The sequence below is a fragment of the Lepisma saccharinum genome, chromosome 6, assembly GCF_977018435.1.
Source record: "Lepisma saccharinum chromosome 6, izLepSacc3.1, whole genome shotgun sequence".
NCBI classification, from domain to species: domain Eukaryota; kingdom Metazoa; phylum Arthropoda; class Insecta; order Zygentoma; family Lepismatidae; genus Lepisma; species Lepisma saccharinum.
Window position 1 is genome coordinate 78591389 of NC_139234.1, and position 18741 is coordinate 78610129.

Below are 18741 nucleotides of genomic sequence, written 5' to 3' on the forward strand. Positions count from 1 at the left end.
AAGATGTAATTATTTTCAACAGGTTATACTATTCATCTTATTTTTATTGTAAATTATTTTCAACCTCACTAACATCAACATATTGGTAACTATACTATCGTGAAGTTATAATTTTGTCTCATTTCTTTTATTTGGTTCTCTTTGCTTGCTTTTATTATTTTCCAATTCTCACTTTCTTTTTCTAAATTTGGTTTTGTTCAAATCATAATAACCAAAGCTAATAAGTGGAAAAATTAGTTATCATTTAATTCATTAAATGATAATTATCATTTAATTTATTAAATGATAACTGCCCAAGTGTTTTCAAATTCAATAGGGAAATAAAAGTAATTTAAATTTTTTGCTAAAATTTTAATAACATATAGTAGTTGAATTATCATAATTCTTATTTTTTGTAACAATTTTTTTATGTGCAAAACATTTCCTACAAATAATGCACAATCATACACTAGTTCTCTTTTTTTTAAACCTACAAAACATAAATTTACTTGAAACCATTGGTGGAAAATACATTTACCATTTGCGCCTAAATAGTAAATAAAATACATTGAGTTTTCAGTGGTTTAATCTTGTCATTGATTGATTTGTTACATCGATTCCAATGACTCTTATGGTACATTTGTAATAATATTATGGATTATAATTTATGACACTTTGTAGGTGCAAAACATTTACTATAAACAATGCCAAAACTATACACTAGTTCTCTTTTAAGGACCAGGAAATGTAAATGCACTTGAGACCAACTGGCATCTGGTTAATTGTAAGTACCATGCTATTTGTGACGCAAACTCCTGGTTACTTTATACAAATTATTTACACTAATTTCTAGTTTTCTAAAAAAATATTGAATCTCGATTAGTAAAGCTAACTAACCATTACAGTTTTATTTGATTGACAGTCCACCCTACAAAGTGATCAGCAATTCCTCTTTGACTTCGACAGGCATCGCATGGACTTCTTTCTTCTCGATTGACGGCCAGTTGCACCTGTCCTTCAGGATTCTCTTGCCGTACGATTCGTGCAACTCCTTGAATGATATTTTTGTTCTCGGCACATTTTCAGTCTTTATGCTCCCCGTCACGCGTAAACTTTGGGACCTGGAGTGTGACAAGCCCGAAGGGTCTTCCGTCTTGTTGAAAGGGTTGTGCCTCTGTCGAGGAGGTGCCTGAGGTTTGTCTCCAGGTGATATGTCGGCTTTTGTTTCGAGAGAAAGCTGTGAAAGTCCATCTTCAGGATGTGCAGTAACATTCCTGATTTGTCCCGCTGCATCCATTTCTGTTGAAGCAAAGATATTATTAATTGTAAAATTAAATAACAATAATAATAGTGTTCAACCAACATTTACAGGTTACCCACTACTATCAAAGAGCACTGTTTGGAAGTAACTAGTCACAAGTAACATTACCTTTGGAAATGAGCAATTGTGACTTCAATATTTGCACATTTTAACAGCCAAAAAAAAATGCAACCTTATCTTTATATGTACATTTATTACAAGCAAATGTCTTGCATCACACTTTTTTTTTCTTTGTACAAAGATCTACTTTGAATGTTGTTACTTTTATACTTTCATATTTGAACACATGATGCAACATTCATGAAATGCTAAAACTTATAAAAGAATGTAACTTTTCAAAGACTGTGAAACACAGTACAAATATGATGTACACCACGAATTCACCCAATTGTGATCACATTGCTAATGACTAGAGCTCGGATTTGTATGTAATTACATATTCTATTCCTTCCTAGATACATACCTTGAACAGGAAAATGTCAAAGAATTATATAACTGACATGATTTTGCATAAGTTTTGTTACATATTTGCCAGGATTACATATTTTCATATTTGCTAATTTACGTACAACAACATATTTTGGTAATTTTTTCCTATATTTTTGATCTCTGAAACATGCTGAAGAAAATTTGTAGCTCATGAGATGCCATATTTTGTAATCAATGAGATGCATAGTTACGGTCACCTAAAATTGACTTCCAAGTCGAAATACAGGCTGAAGGGGAAAAAAAATATGGGAACTATTATTTATCGAAAGATGCTGGAGTCCCCCAACCCCCCTTCTGGTTACATATTCTTGTTTCACTTTAAGGTTTAGGCAAAGCACCTATAAGCTTGGCATCGGTGGACAAGAAAGCTACTTTCCTGTACGTAGAGAGTTACACAATATGTTTCCTTGTACAAAAGTACAAAATTAGCTATGTACAGCATGCAGCAGAAACAGTGACCCATTTTAAACATTATATTTAAGCATGGAGAATTAGAACAACATATTTTATTAGTGTACACTGTTTAAAAGAACACTACATACCATTCCTTACACACGTCGTTTTTTGTCAATAATGTCCTTCAGGTGACCACCATTGTTGGCAATGCAATCTTTGGCATGAGCACGCACACTCGCCATAACCTTAAGCAGAATGTTCCTTTTATGACCTCAATTTCGGTGTGAATGTTGTTTTTCAATTCCGGAATATTTGCTGGCCTGTTAGAATACACTTTAGATTACACACCTTACCACAAGAAAAAATCACACGCCGATAACATCGCATGAACGGGGTGGCCAGTTGACATGGCCAAAGCGGGAAACAAGGTGCTCTGGAAACATTCTTCGTAAGGTTGTCATGGACGTTCTTGCTGTGTGAGCGGTTGCACCATCCTGTTGGAACCACAATGACTGCATATTGATATTCTTACGGCGCATTTCCAGTGTTTCAAACTGTTGCAACAGAACATCATAAAGATCTGCTGACTGTGACAGTCACCTGCGCCATTCTCAAAAAACATAGGAACCAATAATACCCTGAGAAGACAGTCCACATCACACAGTAACGTCTGCACTATGAAGTGGCCGTTCATGAAGCTGATGAGGATTGTGAGGCACCCAGTACCTAAAGTTTCAATTGCAAACGCATGATGTTCATTGGATCAGCACTGCATACTGACTGCCAAGGTCATGTTATATGGTGGACAGAAAATGCTTTGAACTGCACTACACAATGGTATAAACAGCAGCTCGCTAGGAAGCCGTGCCCAACAATAGCGCATGATTTAAAATGGGTCATTCTTTCTGCCACACCCAGTATTTTAATTCGATCATTCTTTCTGTAGATGTTTTTTTAACAATTTGTTAAAATTCTTGAAATTACTTGGATACTCTATTATTATTAATATTACATATTCTTTGATACTACATATTTAGCTACATATCCTTTTGATAAAACATATTTAGGTACATGTTTTATCAATAATACATATTTATGTACATTGATATTACATAAAAATACAGTCTATTAATAACGGTAGTTGTTATGCAAGCAATTCTATGCAATCATGCTTCCATACCGCATAGCTTTTATTACATCTTTCAGCACCCTTGTTGAGTCGATGACAAGTGCTATACCAGTGAAGGAACACTTACACATCTTTTTAATTCCCTCTCCAATCTTACAATGAAGGTTCTTTATGTAGTGTTATATATAGTGGGACCATAGACAAAGGGGCCACTTGTCGCATATGGAGGGCAGGGGACAGTGGAGCATGCTTCCTTATGGCCTGGTTGAATGGATGGAGGGAAGATGCGCGAAGGTTTTTGGCCAAAGGCTCTTTTTTGTGGTCACTCTATACGGAACACTATTTTTAACCATGCTATTGATCTACCAACTAAGCTACTATATCCAGCCTGGAAGAGCAGTTGGTAGAACAATGGCGTAGGTTACAGACCTGGGTTCAAGCTTGCATTTTTTTGCTTAATTTATGCACAGTACATCTGTGTGAGCCTAATCATAAAGAAACTGAGAGCACCTTACCACTTACCTTCCATCTCATCCAACTGCCTCTGTAATTCGGCCACCATCAGCTTCATGTAATCATAGCTTGCACATGCCAAAGCTTTCATCCACGCCTCCATGCTCTCCTGAGATTCAGCTCCGAGGACATAGCTCCTGTTGCCTGCCCCATGGAAGACTATCTTGAAGGAAAATTGTTCTTCATCCTCTGCTAACTCTGTTTGATATAAAAAGAAAATTATGTACAACCACAGTCAGATTAGAGCACCCACATAACCTAATAGTAGGCAATCTTGCCTTTGGTCCAAGTGTTCACAGGTTCGATCCCTACAGGGAGTTGCAAAATGTCGGTGTCGACCCAACATCAGGATGATAGTTGGGGAGCTCCTTGAAAGCAATAGTAATGGACTTCGGTCATGAAATCTAGAAAACAGTGGTGATGAGAGACAATGCGCTAACAACGTGTTACCAAACTGAAAGCTGCTTTGCAGGTCTGGACCTTTAGAGGCTCTTTGCACCATGGGGTTTGGTTTTTATAGACAGATTAAGTCACTGTTTAATATAAGACTAAATAGACATTGATATTTGATCTGCTGTATTCTGTCACTGACCAATTTTCCAATAATGTCACAGTGATTTTGTGACTGTCAAAGCATGATTAATCTAGTCGAAAGCTTTCGAATCTTAATCAGTGTGTGTAGCAACAGTATGCTACATAAAATATTGCTAGTAAGAGCTTTTGTATAGTCTAACAAAACTAAAAGTATAATATTACAAGGGTGTCATAAGTCTTGCAATATTTCCACAACCCAAACAGCGGGCACGTGTATACGCCATGAGCGACTGTAAAGACAAGGTCAAACTGGCCCAAGAGGTAGTGTGGCACACGGACTATATTACAGTCAGTTGTGAGTGGCAGTGACGATGAGTGTTCAACAACATCTGATCCGTGAACTCTTAATGTATGAGTTCGAACTCGGGCATAACGCTGCAGCAGAAACCCACAACTTTTGTCAAGCAAAAGGGAACACGTTGGTTCCAGAAATTTCGTACAGGTTGCACAAATGTCGAAAATCAGCCACTGTCCGGCCACCCCTGGGTAACAGGTTCGGAGGCCTGTGAGGAAAATCCATCTACCAGCACACGACGATTGTCAAATCAACTTGGCATGTCCAAGTTCATTGTACTGGAATGACGTGTACCAGAATACTGGAAGGTATGTCGTGTACCAGAATATTGCAAGACTTATGACTCACCCTTGTATTTTCATCTATCCATCTACAAATATTGCTTAACAGCCCTTCTAAAGCATTGCCGGTACTATGCACTGTTCTAAAGTATTATTATATTGGGATCACTCGGCTTTGAATTTTTATTATTTTAATTTAAACATTACTATAGCACTGGGTTCAGACCCCCCCCCAAATGTATTTCTAGATACGTGCCTGATGGTTGTACAATCATTGAGCATGGTCCCCTTTTTCAATACTGAGCTGGGCATAATCAGGACACATCTAGCATCTGCTACAGTCCCGCAGAATTAACTTGAGACAAATGGCTGTCGGCGTTGCTGCAGGAGTACCAACCTACAGCAAACACTTGACTCTCACGCGAATCATGGGCAATCAGCTGACAACGGGAGATGGGAGATTTGAAAAATAATTACATTATGTAACGGAAATATCACTGTATTAAGAGGACATGCTAAGAAAATTATAAGCATTATAAGTATTCTATCTTACACAACAAATGGATAAACAGTTTATGCTTTACCTTTAATCCGTAATTTGAAAACACCGAGGCTCTATGCACTGCCGCTTCGCTTGCTTCACCAGTCGCTGCACGTGAGTCCTTTCAATAGTTGGAAATATTTCGCCGAACATTAGAGTTTCCGTTGGCCCGTTACAGCGGGAAGTCCCCTGCTCTAGCCAATTCGAGCGCAGTTGCATCACTCACAGAGAGGCCATTTCTCTCAAGTTAATTCTGCGGGACTGTAGCTACCTTATCTCCCAGCTGGATTGTACTGCCATCTTTCAAAACTATTAAATGCCATTACCAGTAATTCTAGAGACATGGTGGTCTAGTCAGTAGAGCATCTGACTGCCACACAAGAGACCCAGGTTCGATTGGTGGGTGATCTAAGGTCAGAATTTTGTCCCCGCACAAAGCAGCTCTGGGGCTCGCCCAGCCTCAAATTAATAGGTACCTGGGGTGTAAAGGTGGGCCGGAGCATGGTGCTGATCACATAAAAAAAAAAAAAAAAAAACTCTAGAATGTATGTGCCCTATCCCCAAATGTGCCATCATGGCACAGTGCTATATGCACAGAGAACTTTAACCTTCTCTATCAGTTATCCTATAACTGCTTGTGACTTATTTACTAACTTTACCTTGTAATAGGAGTTTGAAGTCCCTATGTATGTACACAATTATAAAAAGCAGCCTTCTACAAATGCCATGTGATCCACAGAAGTGCAACCAATCAGATATGGCACAGGGATTCTGGGTACCCAGAATTTCTGCTAAAGCTGCATCAGTTGTGTTTCGATGGGGGTCAGACGTGGATAAAGGAGGACTATTTTTCAATTTTTACTATTTAATCCTGCTTTTCTGCCCCTCTAGACTAATGCTATGATGAGAATGAAATCGATGTAGGAATATTAACAAAGAAGCGCCTATGCCTAGACTCGAACATAGAACCACTGGCGGCGAGATTGTGAATACAAGGTGCATTATAGTCCTAGGGTCTCCTAATTTATTTTGAAAATCTACTCATCTCAGAAAGCTGAATATTCTCTCACTTCTCAATATAATCACCCTCTAGACACACATTTTTCATAACGCTGACGTCACGATATCATGGCCTCCGCAAATGCTTCTTTAGGGGTCTGTTTTGCGCTGGTGCAAGAGCAGAAGGATTGAAAATGTGTGACCTGTTGAAAACAGCCAAAAATCTCTAGTGTATGGATTGATGTGCAATCACTTCAAATTTCTTTTTCGTGAAACGTGTGCAAAATTGCCGCCCGATAAGGAGGAACATTGTCCTGATGATAGAACACAGCTGTAGCCTTTTCGGGTCGTTTCTCTCGCAAAGGTGGAAACAATTTGGCCCTCAAGAAAGTTTTCATACCTTGTACCCATCATAGTGGTACCCTTAGGATAATAATGTGTGAGCATACCACCTTTGCTGTTCCAAAACATCATTTTCTCAGCACTGGTGGTAATTGACGGCTGGTTCATGACCGAAGCTCCTTCGGTTTGTTTTCACGACGTTCGACCTTCCTTGAACTGTCACATTCACGAACACACATTTTTCACATCCATGACATCGCCACAGCATGTTTCAATCAATTGAACATGAATATCAATGGGTGTTACTCCATGCAGGTGAAGAAAATGGATAACAACATGCTGTTCCTTCAGTGTAAATGATGCCATTCCACTATACAGTGCCACTAACTCCCTATGAGCCAGACCGTGCTGACATCTGGCCTCAACAACCTTCAAGAATGGATGCTTCTTCTCAAACAACTCTCATCTTTATACCTGCTTCTATTCATGAAAAAATAAAGAGGAGACCTTAGAACTTGAATGCATCTCGTACAGCCATCAGCACACTTGGACAATTCCCAAGAAAATTCGAGAGAGCGAGCTTTTTTTCTTATATCTGGCAGTACATGTAATCTGTGTTCTTGACAATGCCTATACTGAATGCAACTCCAACTGGCGGCTGACCTTGAAGGCTATTTCTGGCCCTTTCTGTCCCCCAAACACTTTTGGGGCCGTGTGGTCCGATGGGTGTCAACAGTCAGTTGCAAAGTAAAAGCTGAAGGCGTCACATCGCTCTCCCGAAGCAACGTTGCCAAGCATACTTCTGTTTTTGACAGTTGTTTTTATATGACTGTGTGTCCGCCTTCATTCTGATCTGTGGGTAGTCGTTCCGGAAACTTCATCGTTTAGGACCACGCGTGCAGTTGTATCATTAACATCCGCTGATTTCTGGTGCTGACAATACTGTTGCCCGAGAAGACTCTTTCTTGCTTTACAGTATGTTTGGCAACATGTGGCTCATTTGTTTCATGCTGCAAACAACGTTCGGTACCTTGAAAATGTCCAATCTCAGTCGAAGAAAATTCAACTGATCGCTGATTCGCTGTTTCGCAGCTGCCAGTTGGAGTTGCGTTCAGTATAAAGCTTTGCAAGAGAATAATATAGGGTGGCCCAAAAAACCTGACTAATTACTTCCAGTTACATTTTGAGCCACCTTGTATTTTGATGCTATTGTTATGGTTAGAACAAAATGGCCTTGCCAGGTTATGTGGTTCAAGAAACAGCCACCCAGCTCTACCTAAACTTACCAATGGTACACCCTTCAAGAACAATCACCCCAACTGGCTCTTTATCCCCTCTCTTCTCGAAGTAAAATAGAAGGTTCCCCTTCAGCACAAACCATCGCTTCTGGTATGCTTTGTTCACATCACCTCGCTTCACCAGCCACCCTTCACGATCAATTGGTGTTGCAGATGTTGCAAAGGCAGAAAGGTTTTTCTCGTTGATTTTCATGGCTTCTGTTTCACACACACTTAGCTGAAAAAGAGAATTCACTTAAGAATGTATGACACAAATGCAAAATTACATTTAGAGAATTACAGAAACTCTTAAAAAATGCAAATAAAGTGTAAGAGGTGAGCCTTTCTGAAGGCAACAAAATGGCCAACCTCTCTTCCACGTGGTACACCCTGGACTGTGTTTTGCAGACTAGCGAGGCTCTGGTGTCTGAACCTGGATAATCATCTGTAGGAATTGTGTTGTGGCATTCATGTGTGTTTGTGATTGTCCCTTTTTATATTATCACCATTCATCATAAAAGTAAAAAAAAGTGCTCCCCTGTTCTTTGCACCACACCATGAAGGCTCATAGGAAGTGTGGAGTTAGAGCCTCAAACACATTCTTGATCACGGCCAAAGGTGGAGGTGATGTGATCAGTACCATGCCCCTGGCTGCATATACCTCCCAGAGTTTCCTCCAGGCACCCGTTAGGTGGGTGCCAGAGCGGCTTGAACAGGTGGAAAAAATCCCAGTTCTCCATAACAACTGGGCTCCCATGGCTCTGCTCATCATTCATCATCATCTTCGCAATTAACCAAACGTAGCAGAAATGTGAAGTTGAAAGGTCATTCAACGTTGACCGATACATTTGAGCATTAAAAAATGGTGAATATTTGGAGAGCGATAAAACTGCTGGAGGATGTACCTTCATCCTTTGTGAATATTGTGCATTTGCCCCGATGTAGTTGCCGGAGCACAGTAGTGTTAGCAGCAAAAATGGAAGCAAGTAATGTGTCGGTAGCTGTGGGACAGCGGTGTATAATCAAATTCCTTGTGAAGGAGAAAATTAATCCAGCTGAAATTTTGAGAAGATTGTGAGCACAATATAGGGAACATACAATGAGAGAGGAACGAAGAGTTTATAGCATTCTAGGTTGGAAACCTGATGGTAAGAGACCTGTAGGAAGGACAAGACGAAGAGGGATAACGTTGAGATGGACCTAAAGGAAATCAGTGAGGATAGAAAAGATTGGATTGATCTTGCTCAGGATAGGGGCAGATGAAAAGCTTGTGTTGGTCCAGCCATAAACCTTCAGGTTTAAGAATGCTAGAGAGTAAGTAAGTAAGTAGTAAGTATGGGGAACAAACAGTGTCATGGGTAAGAATGATGTCACCAGTTTGCCAAAAAAAAAACTATAATTGCTGACAAATGGACTGCATGGACATGTTGGTCCATGCAAGTTGTTATTAATGCAGATTTCTTGGAGACAGGTCAAAATTAGAACCTAGTATTGCTACACATTGATGAAGGATGGCATACCTAGTGCAATCTGAAAGAAAATACTGGGAATATTGCCTGAAAATGTCAATCTTCATCATGACAAAGGACGGCTCCACACAGTCAATTTGACAGCAACAACTCTTACTGAAATGCATTGGAAAGTTTTGCTCCTTACACTCTGAACTTAGCCCTCGATAATTATCAGATTTGTTTGAGCTCCTTAAAGAGCACATGACAGGGAAGAAATTGAAGAAAGGTGAAACACTGACAAAAAAGATATCCTGCAGTGCGTACGACAGTTGTCAACTTCCTTATATGCCAAAGGATTCAGGGAACTGACAACATTTTAACAATGGCACCGGTGCCTGGATACTTTAAAAAACTGGCCTAGTTTGGTTCTTGTAGAACTTTCCAATTATTTTTTTCCTAGAAATAAAAGTCTCGGGTCAACCTTGAAAGACCCTTGTGAATAAATCATTCATTCTTAAATGCAAATGTGGGGGCAAAAAGTGCCCCATGAGATATTTGTGCCAATGGAACAATGGGTGTCCCCCAGGAGTGGAAACTAGTCAAAGAGTGAAAAATACTGCTCATGATAAATTAGTATACTACAAGTGAAACCAATTTCAATTTTATATCCACTATTCAATATCTCCATGAAACATCATGACACACCTTTTTAGTGAACAAAGAAACCAAATAATTTTATGAACGTAAGACTATGTTTTACTTTTGCACTGAAATATAAAGATTATTGCACTGTAAACAAAGGTGGTGTGGTACCAAAGCATGGGGAATAGGATAGTAGGTAGGAGTTAAGGAAAATGGTCCTGAAACCATAAAATATTCAGCAAATACCGAAAGTCAATGCTCAATAAATGTTTCAATAACTGGACACTTTATCACTACAATAATGGTTATTACTAGGTTAGAGAAAAATAAATTACGAAAATAATACATCATCTTTAATTGAACTGAAAAAAATCTAAAAATCCTAAAAAAATACAATAACAAAAAATTACAAATTCCAGTAACAAACACATCAAACATGAAAGAATCCATAATTATTCCTGTGTTTAAAAAAGGTGATAAAATGAACTGCAATAATTACCATGGAATTTCTCTACTCTCAACAACATATAAAATATTATCTAACATTCTTTTAACCAGACTTGCCCCATATGCTAATGAAATTATAGGTGATTATCAATGTGGATTTGAACGTAACAGATGAACTACAGATCAAATTTTTCACATTAGACAGACACTTGAAAAAAAGTGGGAATATAATCAAAATGTCCATCAGCTATTCATTGATTTAAAAAAAGCATATGATTCGGTCAGGAACACCTAAAAAGCTTGTTAGTATGATAAAACTATGCACCAGTGAAACAGAAAGTAAAATTTGTGTGGGTATTAATGTGTCTGACAAATTTACAATTCATGATGGGTTAAAACAAGGACATGCATTATCTCCATTGCTCTTTAATTTTGCCTTAGAATATGCTGTCAGGAAGGTAAAAGAAACTAACGAAGGACTAAAATTAAATGGTATGACTCAGTTGTTAGCATATGCAGATGATGTAGACTTATTAGGGGATGATATAAATACAATTAAGAATAATGCTAAAATATTTTTCAAAACTGCTAAAGAGATAGGTTTGGAAGTTAACAAAGAGAAAACTAAATATATGCTTACAGGCCGAAACCAAGTGTTAGGTAATAATCAAAATCTAATTATTGATAACAACTCGTTTGAACCAGTTTCCAAATTCAAATACTTAGGAGTAATATTAACAAATGAAATTTATATTAAAGAGAAAATAAAAAGTAGGCTTAATTCAGGAAATGCATGTTACTTCTCTCTCCATAAACTTTTGTCTTCTCGTTTAACATCTAAGAAACTAAAAGTTAAAATATACAAAACAGTAATTTTGCCTGTAGTATTATATGGGTGTGAAACTCGGTCCCTTACATTGAAAGAGGAACATAAATTGAGAGTATTTGAAAATAAGATCCTTAGGAAAATATTTGGACCTAAAAGGGATGAGGAGACAGGTGAGTGGAGAAGGTTGCATAATTTAGAACTACATAATTTGTATTCATGTCCAGATATTATTAGAATAATTAAATCAAGAAGACTTAGGTGGGCAGGCCATGTGGCACGAATGGGAGAGGAAAGAGGAGTTTACAGGATTCTTGTTGGGAAACCTGATGGTAAGAGACCCGTAGGAAGGCCAAAACGAAGATGGAAGGACAATGTTGAGATGGATTTAAAGGAAATCGGTAGGGATGGAAAAGAGTATATAGATCTTGCTCAAGATAGGGACAGATGGAAGGCCTGTGTTGCTGCAGCCATGAACCTTCGGGTTTAAGAAGGCTAGAGAGTTAGTTAGTAACAAACACAAAAATTACTCACCATTTTTTTAAAAAAAGAAACTGACATATTACACACGAAGTTTAAAAAACTGAAATTAATGACCATTTTCCACCCCTGAGAGATTAATGTTTGCTTTGTTACATGAGGTGTAAAATTTACCATTACTAATTTAATTGCTGCCATAGCCATGTGAGATAAGGGAAACTCAAGGCTGTTAATTAAATGTCCCGTTATTTAGTGTTTATTTAAATGGCTTTTAAGATTGTGGACGTGGGGCCATTCACCATTGTACTCCCTCAAGAATTATGTTGAATATTATTAATGGGCAGATTTTGATGTTTTACACAATTTAAAATTGGTTCCAGCATGCGGTAAGCTCAAATAATGTACAAGTTTGATCCCAAAGTATGCACAAACACATCGGAAATTGCTATCAGCTCCAAACCTAAAGACGTATAATCATAGCTGCTGATGTGGAATGTTGTGTTGGGTGCTATATTCACTTGCCTGAAGCCTTTGGTCAGTTCTGTTTTGCAGTAAGGTACCATGCTAAGGTAAATGAGTTACTTTAAACCACAATAACACATTTCCGCGAGCTAAAAAACAACTGAAAACATTCATGAACAACATAATCTTCATAAACCATGCAAAATATTTTCACTTTTTCGAGGAGGTACAGAAGGTTAAGGGTACAGTTAACATTTTTACATCAAATTGTAAAAATCCTTTGCACAAGAAGGAAAAATGGACCATATCCCTGTGCGGAACAGCTCTGGTTCAGCCAGCCTCGAACAAATCTTGTGATCAGCATGGTGCTATCACATAACTGCTACAAACAGCCAAGATTGTGAATGTCTGGAGGCCAATATACACATCCACCTTCACGGCATGTTGCAATATGGAAGGGTTGATTTACCTTTTTTCCCCTAGTACCTAATTTTAAATTATGCACCAAAACAGCTCTGGCAGTGAGGCTAACAGCGATGGGTTAATAAAAATTTGCCAATGCCAACAAAGTAGCAATTCCAATGCAAACCAGTATGAGAATGAAGAATGGTAACCATTTAACCACTGCAGAATGATCTCTGTCTAAAGTCATTTAGGGAGGTTATGAAGGTATTTACAATGATGAAAGAGAATATTTAATTAGTGAATAAATTCTCTCTGGCTATTGACCAGGTCAATTCTGGAAAAGTTTCCGAGCTTTCGAGTGCTAACATCACTCATCTTCAGGGTAGAAGATGAGAGTGACGTTAGCTCTCGAAAGCTCGGAGACTCTTCCAGAATTGACCTGGTAAATAGCCCGAGAGAATTTATTCATCATTCGTCGACAAGAAAGCTTCAAGACTTACTTCAATATGTAATTAAGTTTGTGCATTTGAAAGTTATAGAATGTGTTAGTTTCTGTGCAAGGGAAGCAACTTCTCTCTGAAGAAGTTTTAACGGGTGGAGAAATTTGGAACAGGAGTGTGGAAATATGAAAACCAATGATCCTGAACTACTCCAAATGTATACATAACAGCACAATATGCATGTAGGGACATAATGATGATGCAAAAGCACGTAGAAAATGCACATGAATAACAATGATAACAGAATTACATAATCGAAACTTGGGCAAATACAGGAATAAGTAACCACTCAATATTGCATTTTCAATCGCATATTAATATAATGGTACTCACCATTTCAACCAAAAATAAATCTTTTTGAGAAAGAGAGAGCTAATCGAAGTGCTTAACTTAGGGTTACCAGACATCCTCTTTTACCTGGACATGTCCTCTTTTTCGGATCCTAAAAATAATCCGGGCAGGTTTTTAGGAAAATGGGGAAATGTCCTCTTTTTTTGGAATATAGACAACTGATTCAACTTCAAGATTAGTAAAAAAAATGTATTATTCTTAACATTGTTTCAGTGTTCAATTTCAAACTAAGGAAACAACACTGTTTCTGTAGTTTCTTCTGTAAAAATGAAGAAATGTGTATCCGATATAACAAACTGTTACCCATATTTGGGTAAATATGAGTTATCGCCTGAACGGATTTCTTCAAATTTACAGGAGAAACTACTTACTGAAATAAGTTTCTGTAGCATTGTCTAAGTTCTTCAAGGTATCTTCTTTCACAGAAACTGAAAATTTCACCATAGAATGCTGCAGAACAAGAAATAATCACTTTTTATGTAAGAAACTTGCATTTTCTATAAAGCGACAACATTATGCCGTTGTTTCCATTATGTACCTGCAGATGACGCAAGCATCGAAAGTCATGCAGTCTCGCCAGTGTTTCCAAACGTGCTTTTTTTTTTATGAGATTTTTTTTTCTTTTTAACTATGCTTACCTAACCTAACCTTGCCGGAAATGGTCCGTGGGGCTATCGTGAATGTTTTTTGGGGCTACCCGTCAATGGTTTTTGGGGCTATCGTGAATGGTTTTGAGGCTATCCATCAATGGTTCATTGGGCTATTCGTCAATGGTTTGTGGGGCTATCGTGAATGGTTTTTGGGGCTATCCGTCAATGGCTCGTGGGAATCGTGAATGTTTTTTTGGGGCTATCCGTCAATGGTTTCTGATGACATATGAACACGAAAGTAAGTATTTTTCGGTGAAGAAGGTTGAAACACTGCATACCCACTCCAAATCGACAAAACACAAGCTCGACGCGCGATGATCCATGACGAGTGCATGCCATATTGTCTGTTACCCAAGCGGAACAAGGAAGACAAATAATGACTCGTAATATGAAAAGTTGACATTTATTTTATGGATAAAGGCATACCTTCACCTTAAAGAATCTTCCACAATGCAGAATAGGTAAGTATCAATGCTAAAATGAACGAGTGAGGGAGCGAATTGAGAATATAGAGAAAGTCTCCAATTTTGTTAATTTTCGGTATACTAACTAATTTTGGCCTCCTAATCACGAATCTGTTGTAAAAAACTGGGGGTCACGTTTGGAAATTTGAAAAGAAGACTATTAATTTATATATATATATGGTGACTTGAGATGACTGGACCCCTCTTCGATTTTCTTCATATTTGAAATACTTACTAATTGAGGCCTCCTAATCACGAATCTGAAGTTAAAATTTATCGGTCACGTCTAGAAATTGTGAACCATTGATGCTAGCCTCACGAACCATTGGCGCTAGCCCCACGAACCATTGACACGTGGTTAGGTTAGGCAAACATAGTTAATATTTGGTGTATATGTGGTTGTGAAACAAAAAATTTCGCGAAAATCTAGTTTCCATTCCGAAAATTAACGCCTTATTTTCGTTTATTTTGCAATTTCTAGACGTTTCCGACAAATTTTAACTTTAGATTCGTGATTAGGAGGCCTCAATTAGTGAGTATGCCAAATATGAAGAAAATAGGAGGGGTGTCCGGTCATCTCAAGTCATTCCATACATATATATATATATATATATATGTGTGTGTGTGTGTGTAGTTTTACGAACAAAAATGCAATCTTCTGTCATTGTTTCCAACCACGGCTTTGTTTTACAAGAAAATGATTTATGATATTCAATTTTAGTACGAACTCTATTTTTTCGATGAATTTAGGGGTGAAATGAGTGCTAATGGAACATAACCTAACAGGCATAACCTAACCTCGTGTGAATGGTTCGTGGGGCTACACGTGGATGGTTTTTGCGGCTAATGTCAATGGTTTGTGGGGCTACCCGTGGATGGTTTTTGGGGCTAACGTCAATGGTTTGTGGGGCTACCCATGGATGGCTTTTGGGGCTAACGAACAATATTTCATCTAAATGTACAATTTCCAGACGTGACCCCCGGTTTCTTACAACAGATTCGTGATTAGGAGGCCAAAATTAGTTAGTATACCGAAAATTAACAAAATTACAGACTTTCCCTATATTGTCAATTCTTACCGTACTTTTTAGTGCTAGCACTTCAGTGTTTAAAATATAATGAAAATCTTGCAATAAAACAAATTAACAACATTCATTCATTCAGTTAATAGTAATTTTAAAGATTTCCACTTCTAAGTTCTACAATAATTACAAGACTTGGGAACATTTTTAAGATGCTATAGGGGCATAGTCTTATGAGGTATGGATGCTTCAGGGTAACAATAAATTGAACATTCATTACGGTTTGGTTATTTAACAATATTACCAGTAATACTTGTACAATCGACAGTATATTTCCAATTAGTATCGCATTTCAGGTACTACATTAGAACTAAATAGATTTCAGCCTCTGGTTTTACCACTTACCTTCACGGATTCTAAATAGAATATACAGAGAACACTTCCAAAAGCTGCTAACAAATCAATATGATTAGCAAGTATCTGCTAAAATGTATGTAATTCCCCAATGAACTAATGAAGAACATTTTCTTACCTAGGTATTCAAACATGAATAATTTACATTAATCGAGGCAGGAATATGAACAGTCAATAAACGCCGTCGCTTTATCTAGTGATAAATCTCCCATTCCTGGCGCTACAAAGCCGATAATAAAATCGCACGTGTTAAAAAATCCAATTTTCCAATCATAACCCGTATATTCTCACGGTATAACGAAAGTACATTGTATGCATACAATTACAATACAATAAACGACATAAACTACACCTTCCTCCTGTTCATTTTTCATTAACCCCAGTCATCGTCTGCTTCTCCCAATCCCATATTTGTATACACCACAAAATTCCGAAGTTTATAGTTTATGCTCACTTTATCAGTGGTCGGGAGTAGCGTTCGGGAGTAGTATGTCTATGTGTTCGCTCTACTTGTAGCTACGCCAAAGGAGGCTACACACTTTTTCTTGGCGTTTTGAGGTAATTTTTTTAATACGTCAAGACTCAAGAGTGTCGAAAAATGTCAACAATAACACTTATTTGTGCAGGAGGCTCATAAAGTGCAAACTATTACAAGATAATGACGTTTAATTGCAATACGGGTAATCGAGTTGATAGCGATAGCATAGACAGAATGATGATATCTATCCTGTAGGGGTGTGTGGGACAGACTTTTTTCGAACCGGGACGGGAAATTTTTTAAATCCCGACATTCGAGACGGGAAATTGGAAATGGAAATCTCGATTCTACACGTCATTTTCACTTTAAGTGATTGTTTTGCATTTCTGGAATAAAAACTAACAATTTCCGATAAGTTCCAGACACTTACAATGCAGAAAACGTCGAGAATTAACGACATTTTAAAATGAACATTCGGTATTTCCCGACTGCTCGGGAAGTCATTTCCCGAAGTCGGGTTTTCGGGACGGGAAATTTTTTTGCCGATCCGGGTCCCGACTTTTCGGGATCCCGCGCATCCCTAGTATCCTTATATACCCGGGTCATTCATTTAATTAGTATCTGAATAACTGATATCCAGATAACAAGCTGACATATATCAATATAATCCGGGCAACCATTATGTGGATACATGTTTAACAAATATCCCATCTAAATATTTGGACGAGATTTATCCAAATATGTCGTTGACAGATACCTGTGGTGAACCACATAGAAATAAAATCCACGATGAGTGGAATTTAATATCAAAATTTCAATGGTAAGTTCAGCCACCGCCGTAGAGTTAGGCAACACACATAACGCAATGCAGGGGAACCAGTATTTCAGGATCTAGGTGTCCCATTCTTAATGTCGGTGTCTTAATGACTGTACATGCACAAATGTCCATCAGGGTTTTTTCGGTGTCAAAAGTTCTCAATAAAAAAAATCTACTTTTGATCTGGCCACCGAAGGTCCCGTGTTCGCTAATATTTAGGAATTTGTCCATAACAATGAGATTAGCCTGTAATGGAAATCGTTATTACTACCACTGTATTGTTTGACAAATATTTGTTGAACAAAATATTGTTTTATGAATGAATCCTGCGAATATTATGGATGAATACAGATACCCGAGTTTATTAAAAAGCTTGTTGAGTGCACCTTGACTAGCACATTTTCTTTCGTCCCAGTTTCAAGCACAGTTTTACTTTTAATTTTGGCAATTGTAAGGAAAATGGCAACAGTAGATATTCTACTATAGCCTGACAATTTAAGTCCCGATATGCGCAGATCGCCGCGGAGCACTTCCTATTACGTCATCCTCCCCACCACTCTTCTACTCACTGGTCTGGCGTTGAGAGTACCAGTGGTGCCAACTCAGCAAAATTAAGCTAAAACAAATATGACGAACAATTTTCACTGTTTAGCGTGAGGTGCATGCAGGCTCCTATTATATCAGTGGTTCATTTTATTTAATCCGACCTTTGAAAATGCGTGCGGTGTGCCGATCGTAAACTGTAGTGTTACGCACGTACGTTAAGGTTTATAACGAAGAGAAACTACAGGGCGAATGACTTCATTTTCTGAATGCGACATCGAGCAGTGGCCTGTTTTTTTTTTTTTTTTTTTTTAAACCGACCGAGTGGGGTGGTGGTTCGTTTGTTTATCGTACAACAATCACTACGAGAAGGTGAGCTCAGTTCTATCGTTTATATATTTTTCATTTTTCTATCGTTTTATTTCATACATTTCTTATGCTGGTAAGAAATATCATTAATATAACTTAATTCATTTAAGGTTTAAAGAGAAAATATGAAAATGTATTTAGAATTTAGCGTAATCAATAGGTAGTGTAGGTGAGGGGATACTAATTCATGCCTTTCACATTCAAATTTCGTTGAAAATTCTCAGACAATTCCGCTCCCTCCAGGCTGCAACACTGCGAACCAAA

The 18741-nt window shown here is 37.9% G+C and overlaps 1 protein-coding gene across 1 annotated transcript; it reads right to left on the reverse strand.

The window, feature by feature from the left end:
* Positions 1–362: 362 nt before the first annotated feature.
* LOC145989468 (sesquipedalian-1-like) lies at positions 363–16665 on the reverse strand. Its single transcript, XM_083124816.1, has 4 exons — positions 16389–16665; positions 8166–8394; positions 3837–4025; positions 363–1278 (listed from the first exon to the last, which is right to left on the reverse strand). Exons 2-4 carry the CDS (start codon positions 8368–8370, stop codon positions 908–910), a joined length of 765 nt encoding a protein of 254 aa, XP_082980942.1. The 5' UTR covers positions 8371–8394; positions 16389–16665; the 3' UTR covers positions 363–907.
* Positions 16666–18741: the final 2076 nt, after the last annotated feature.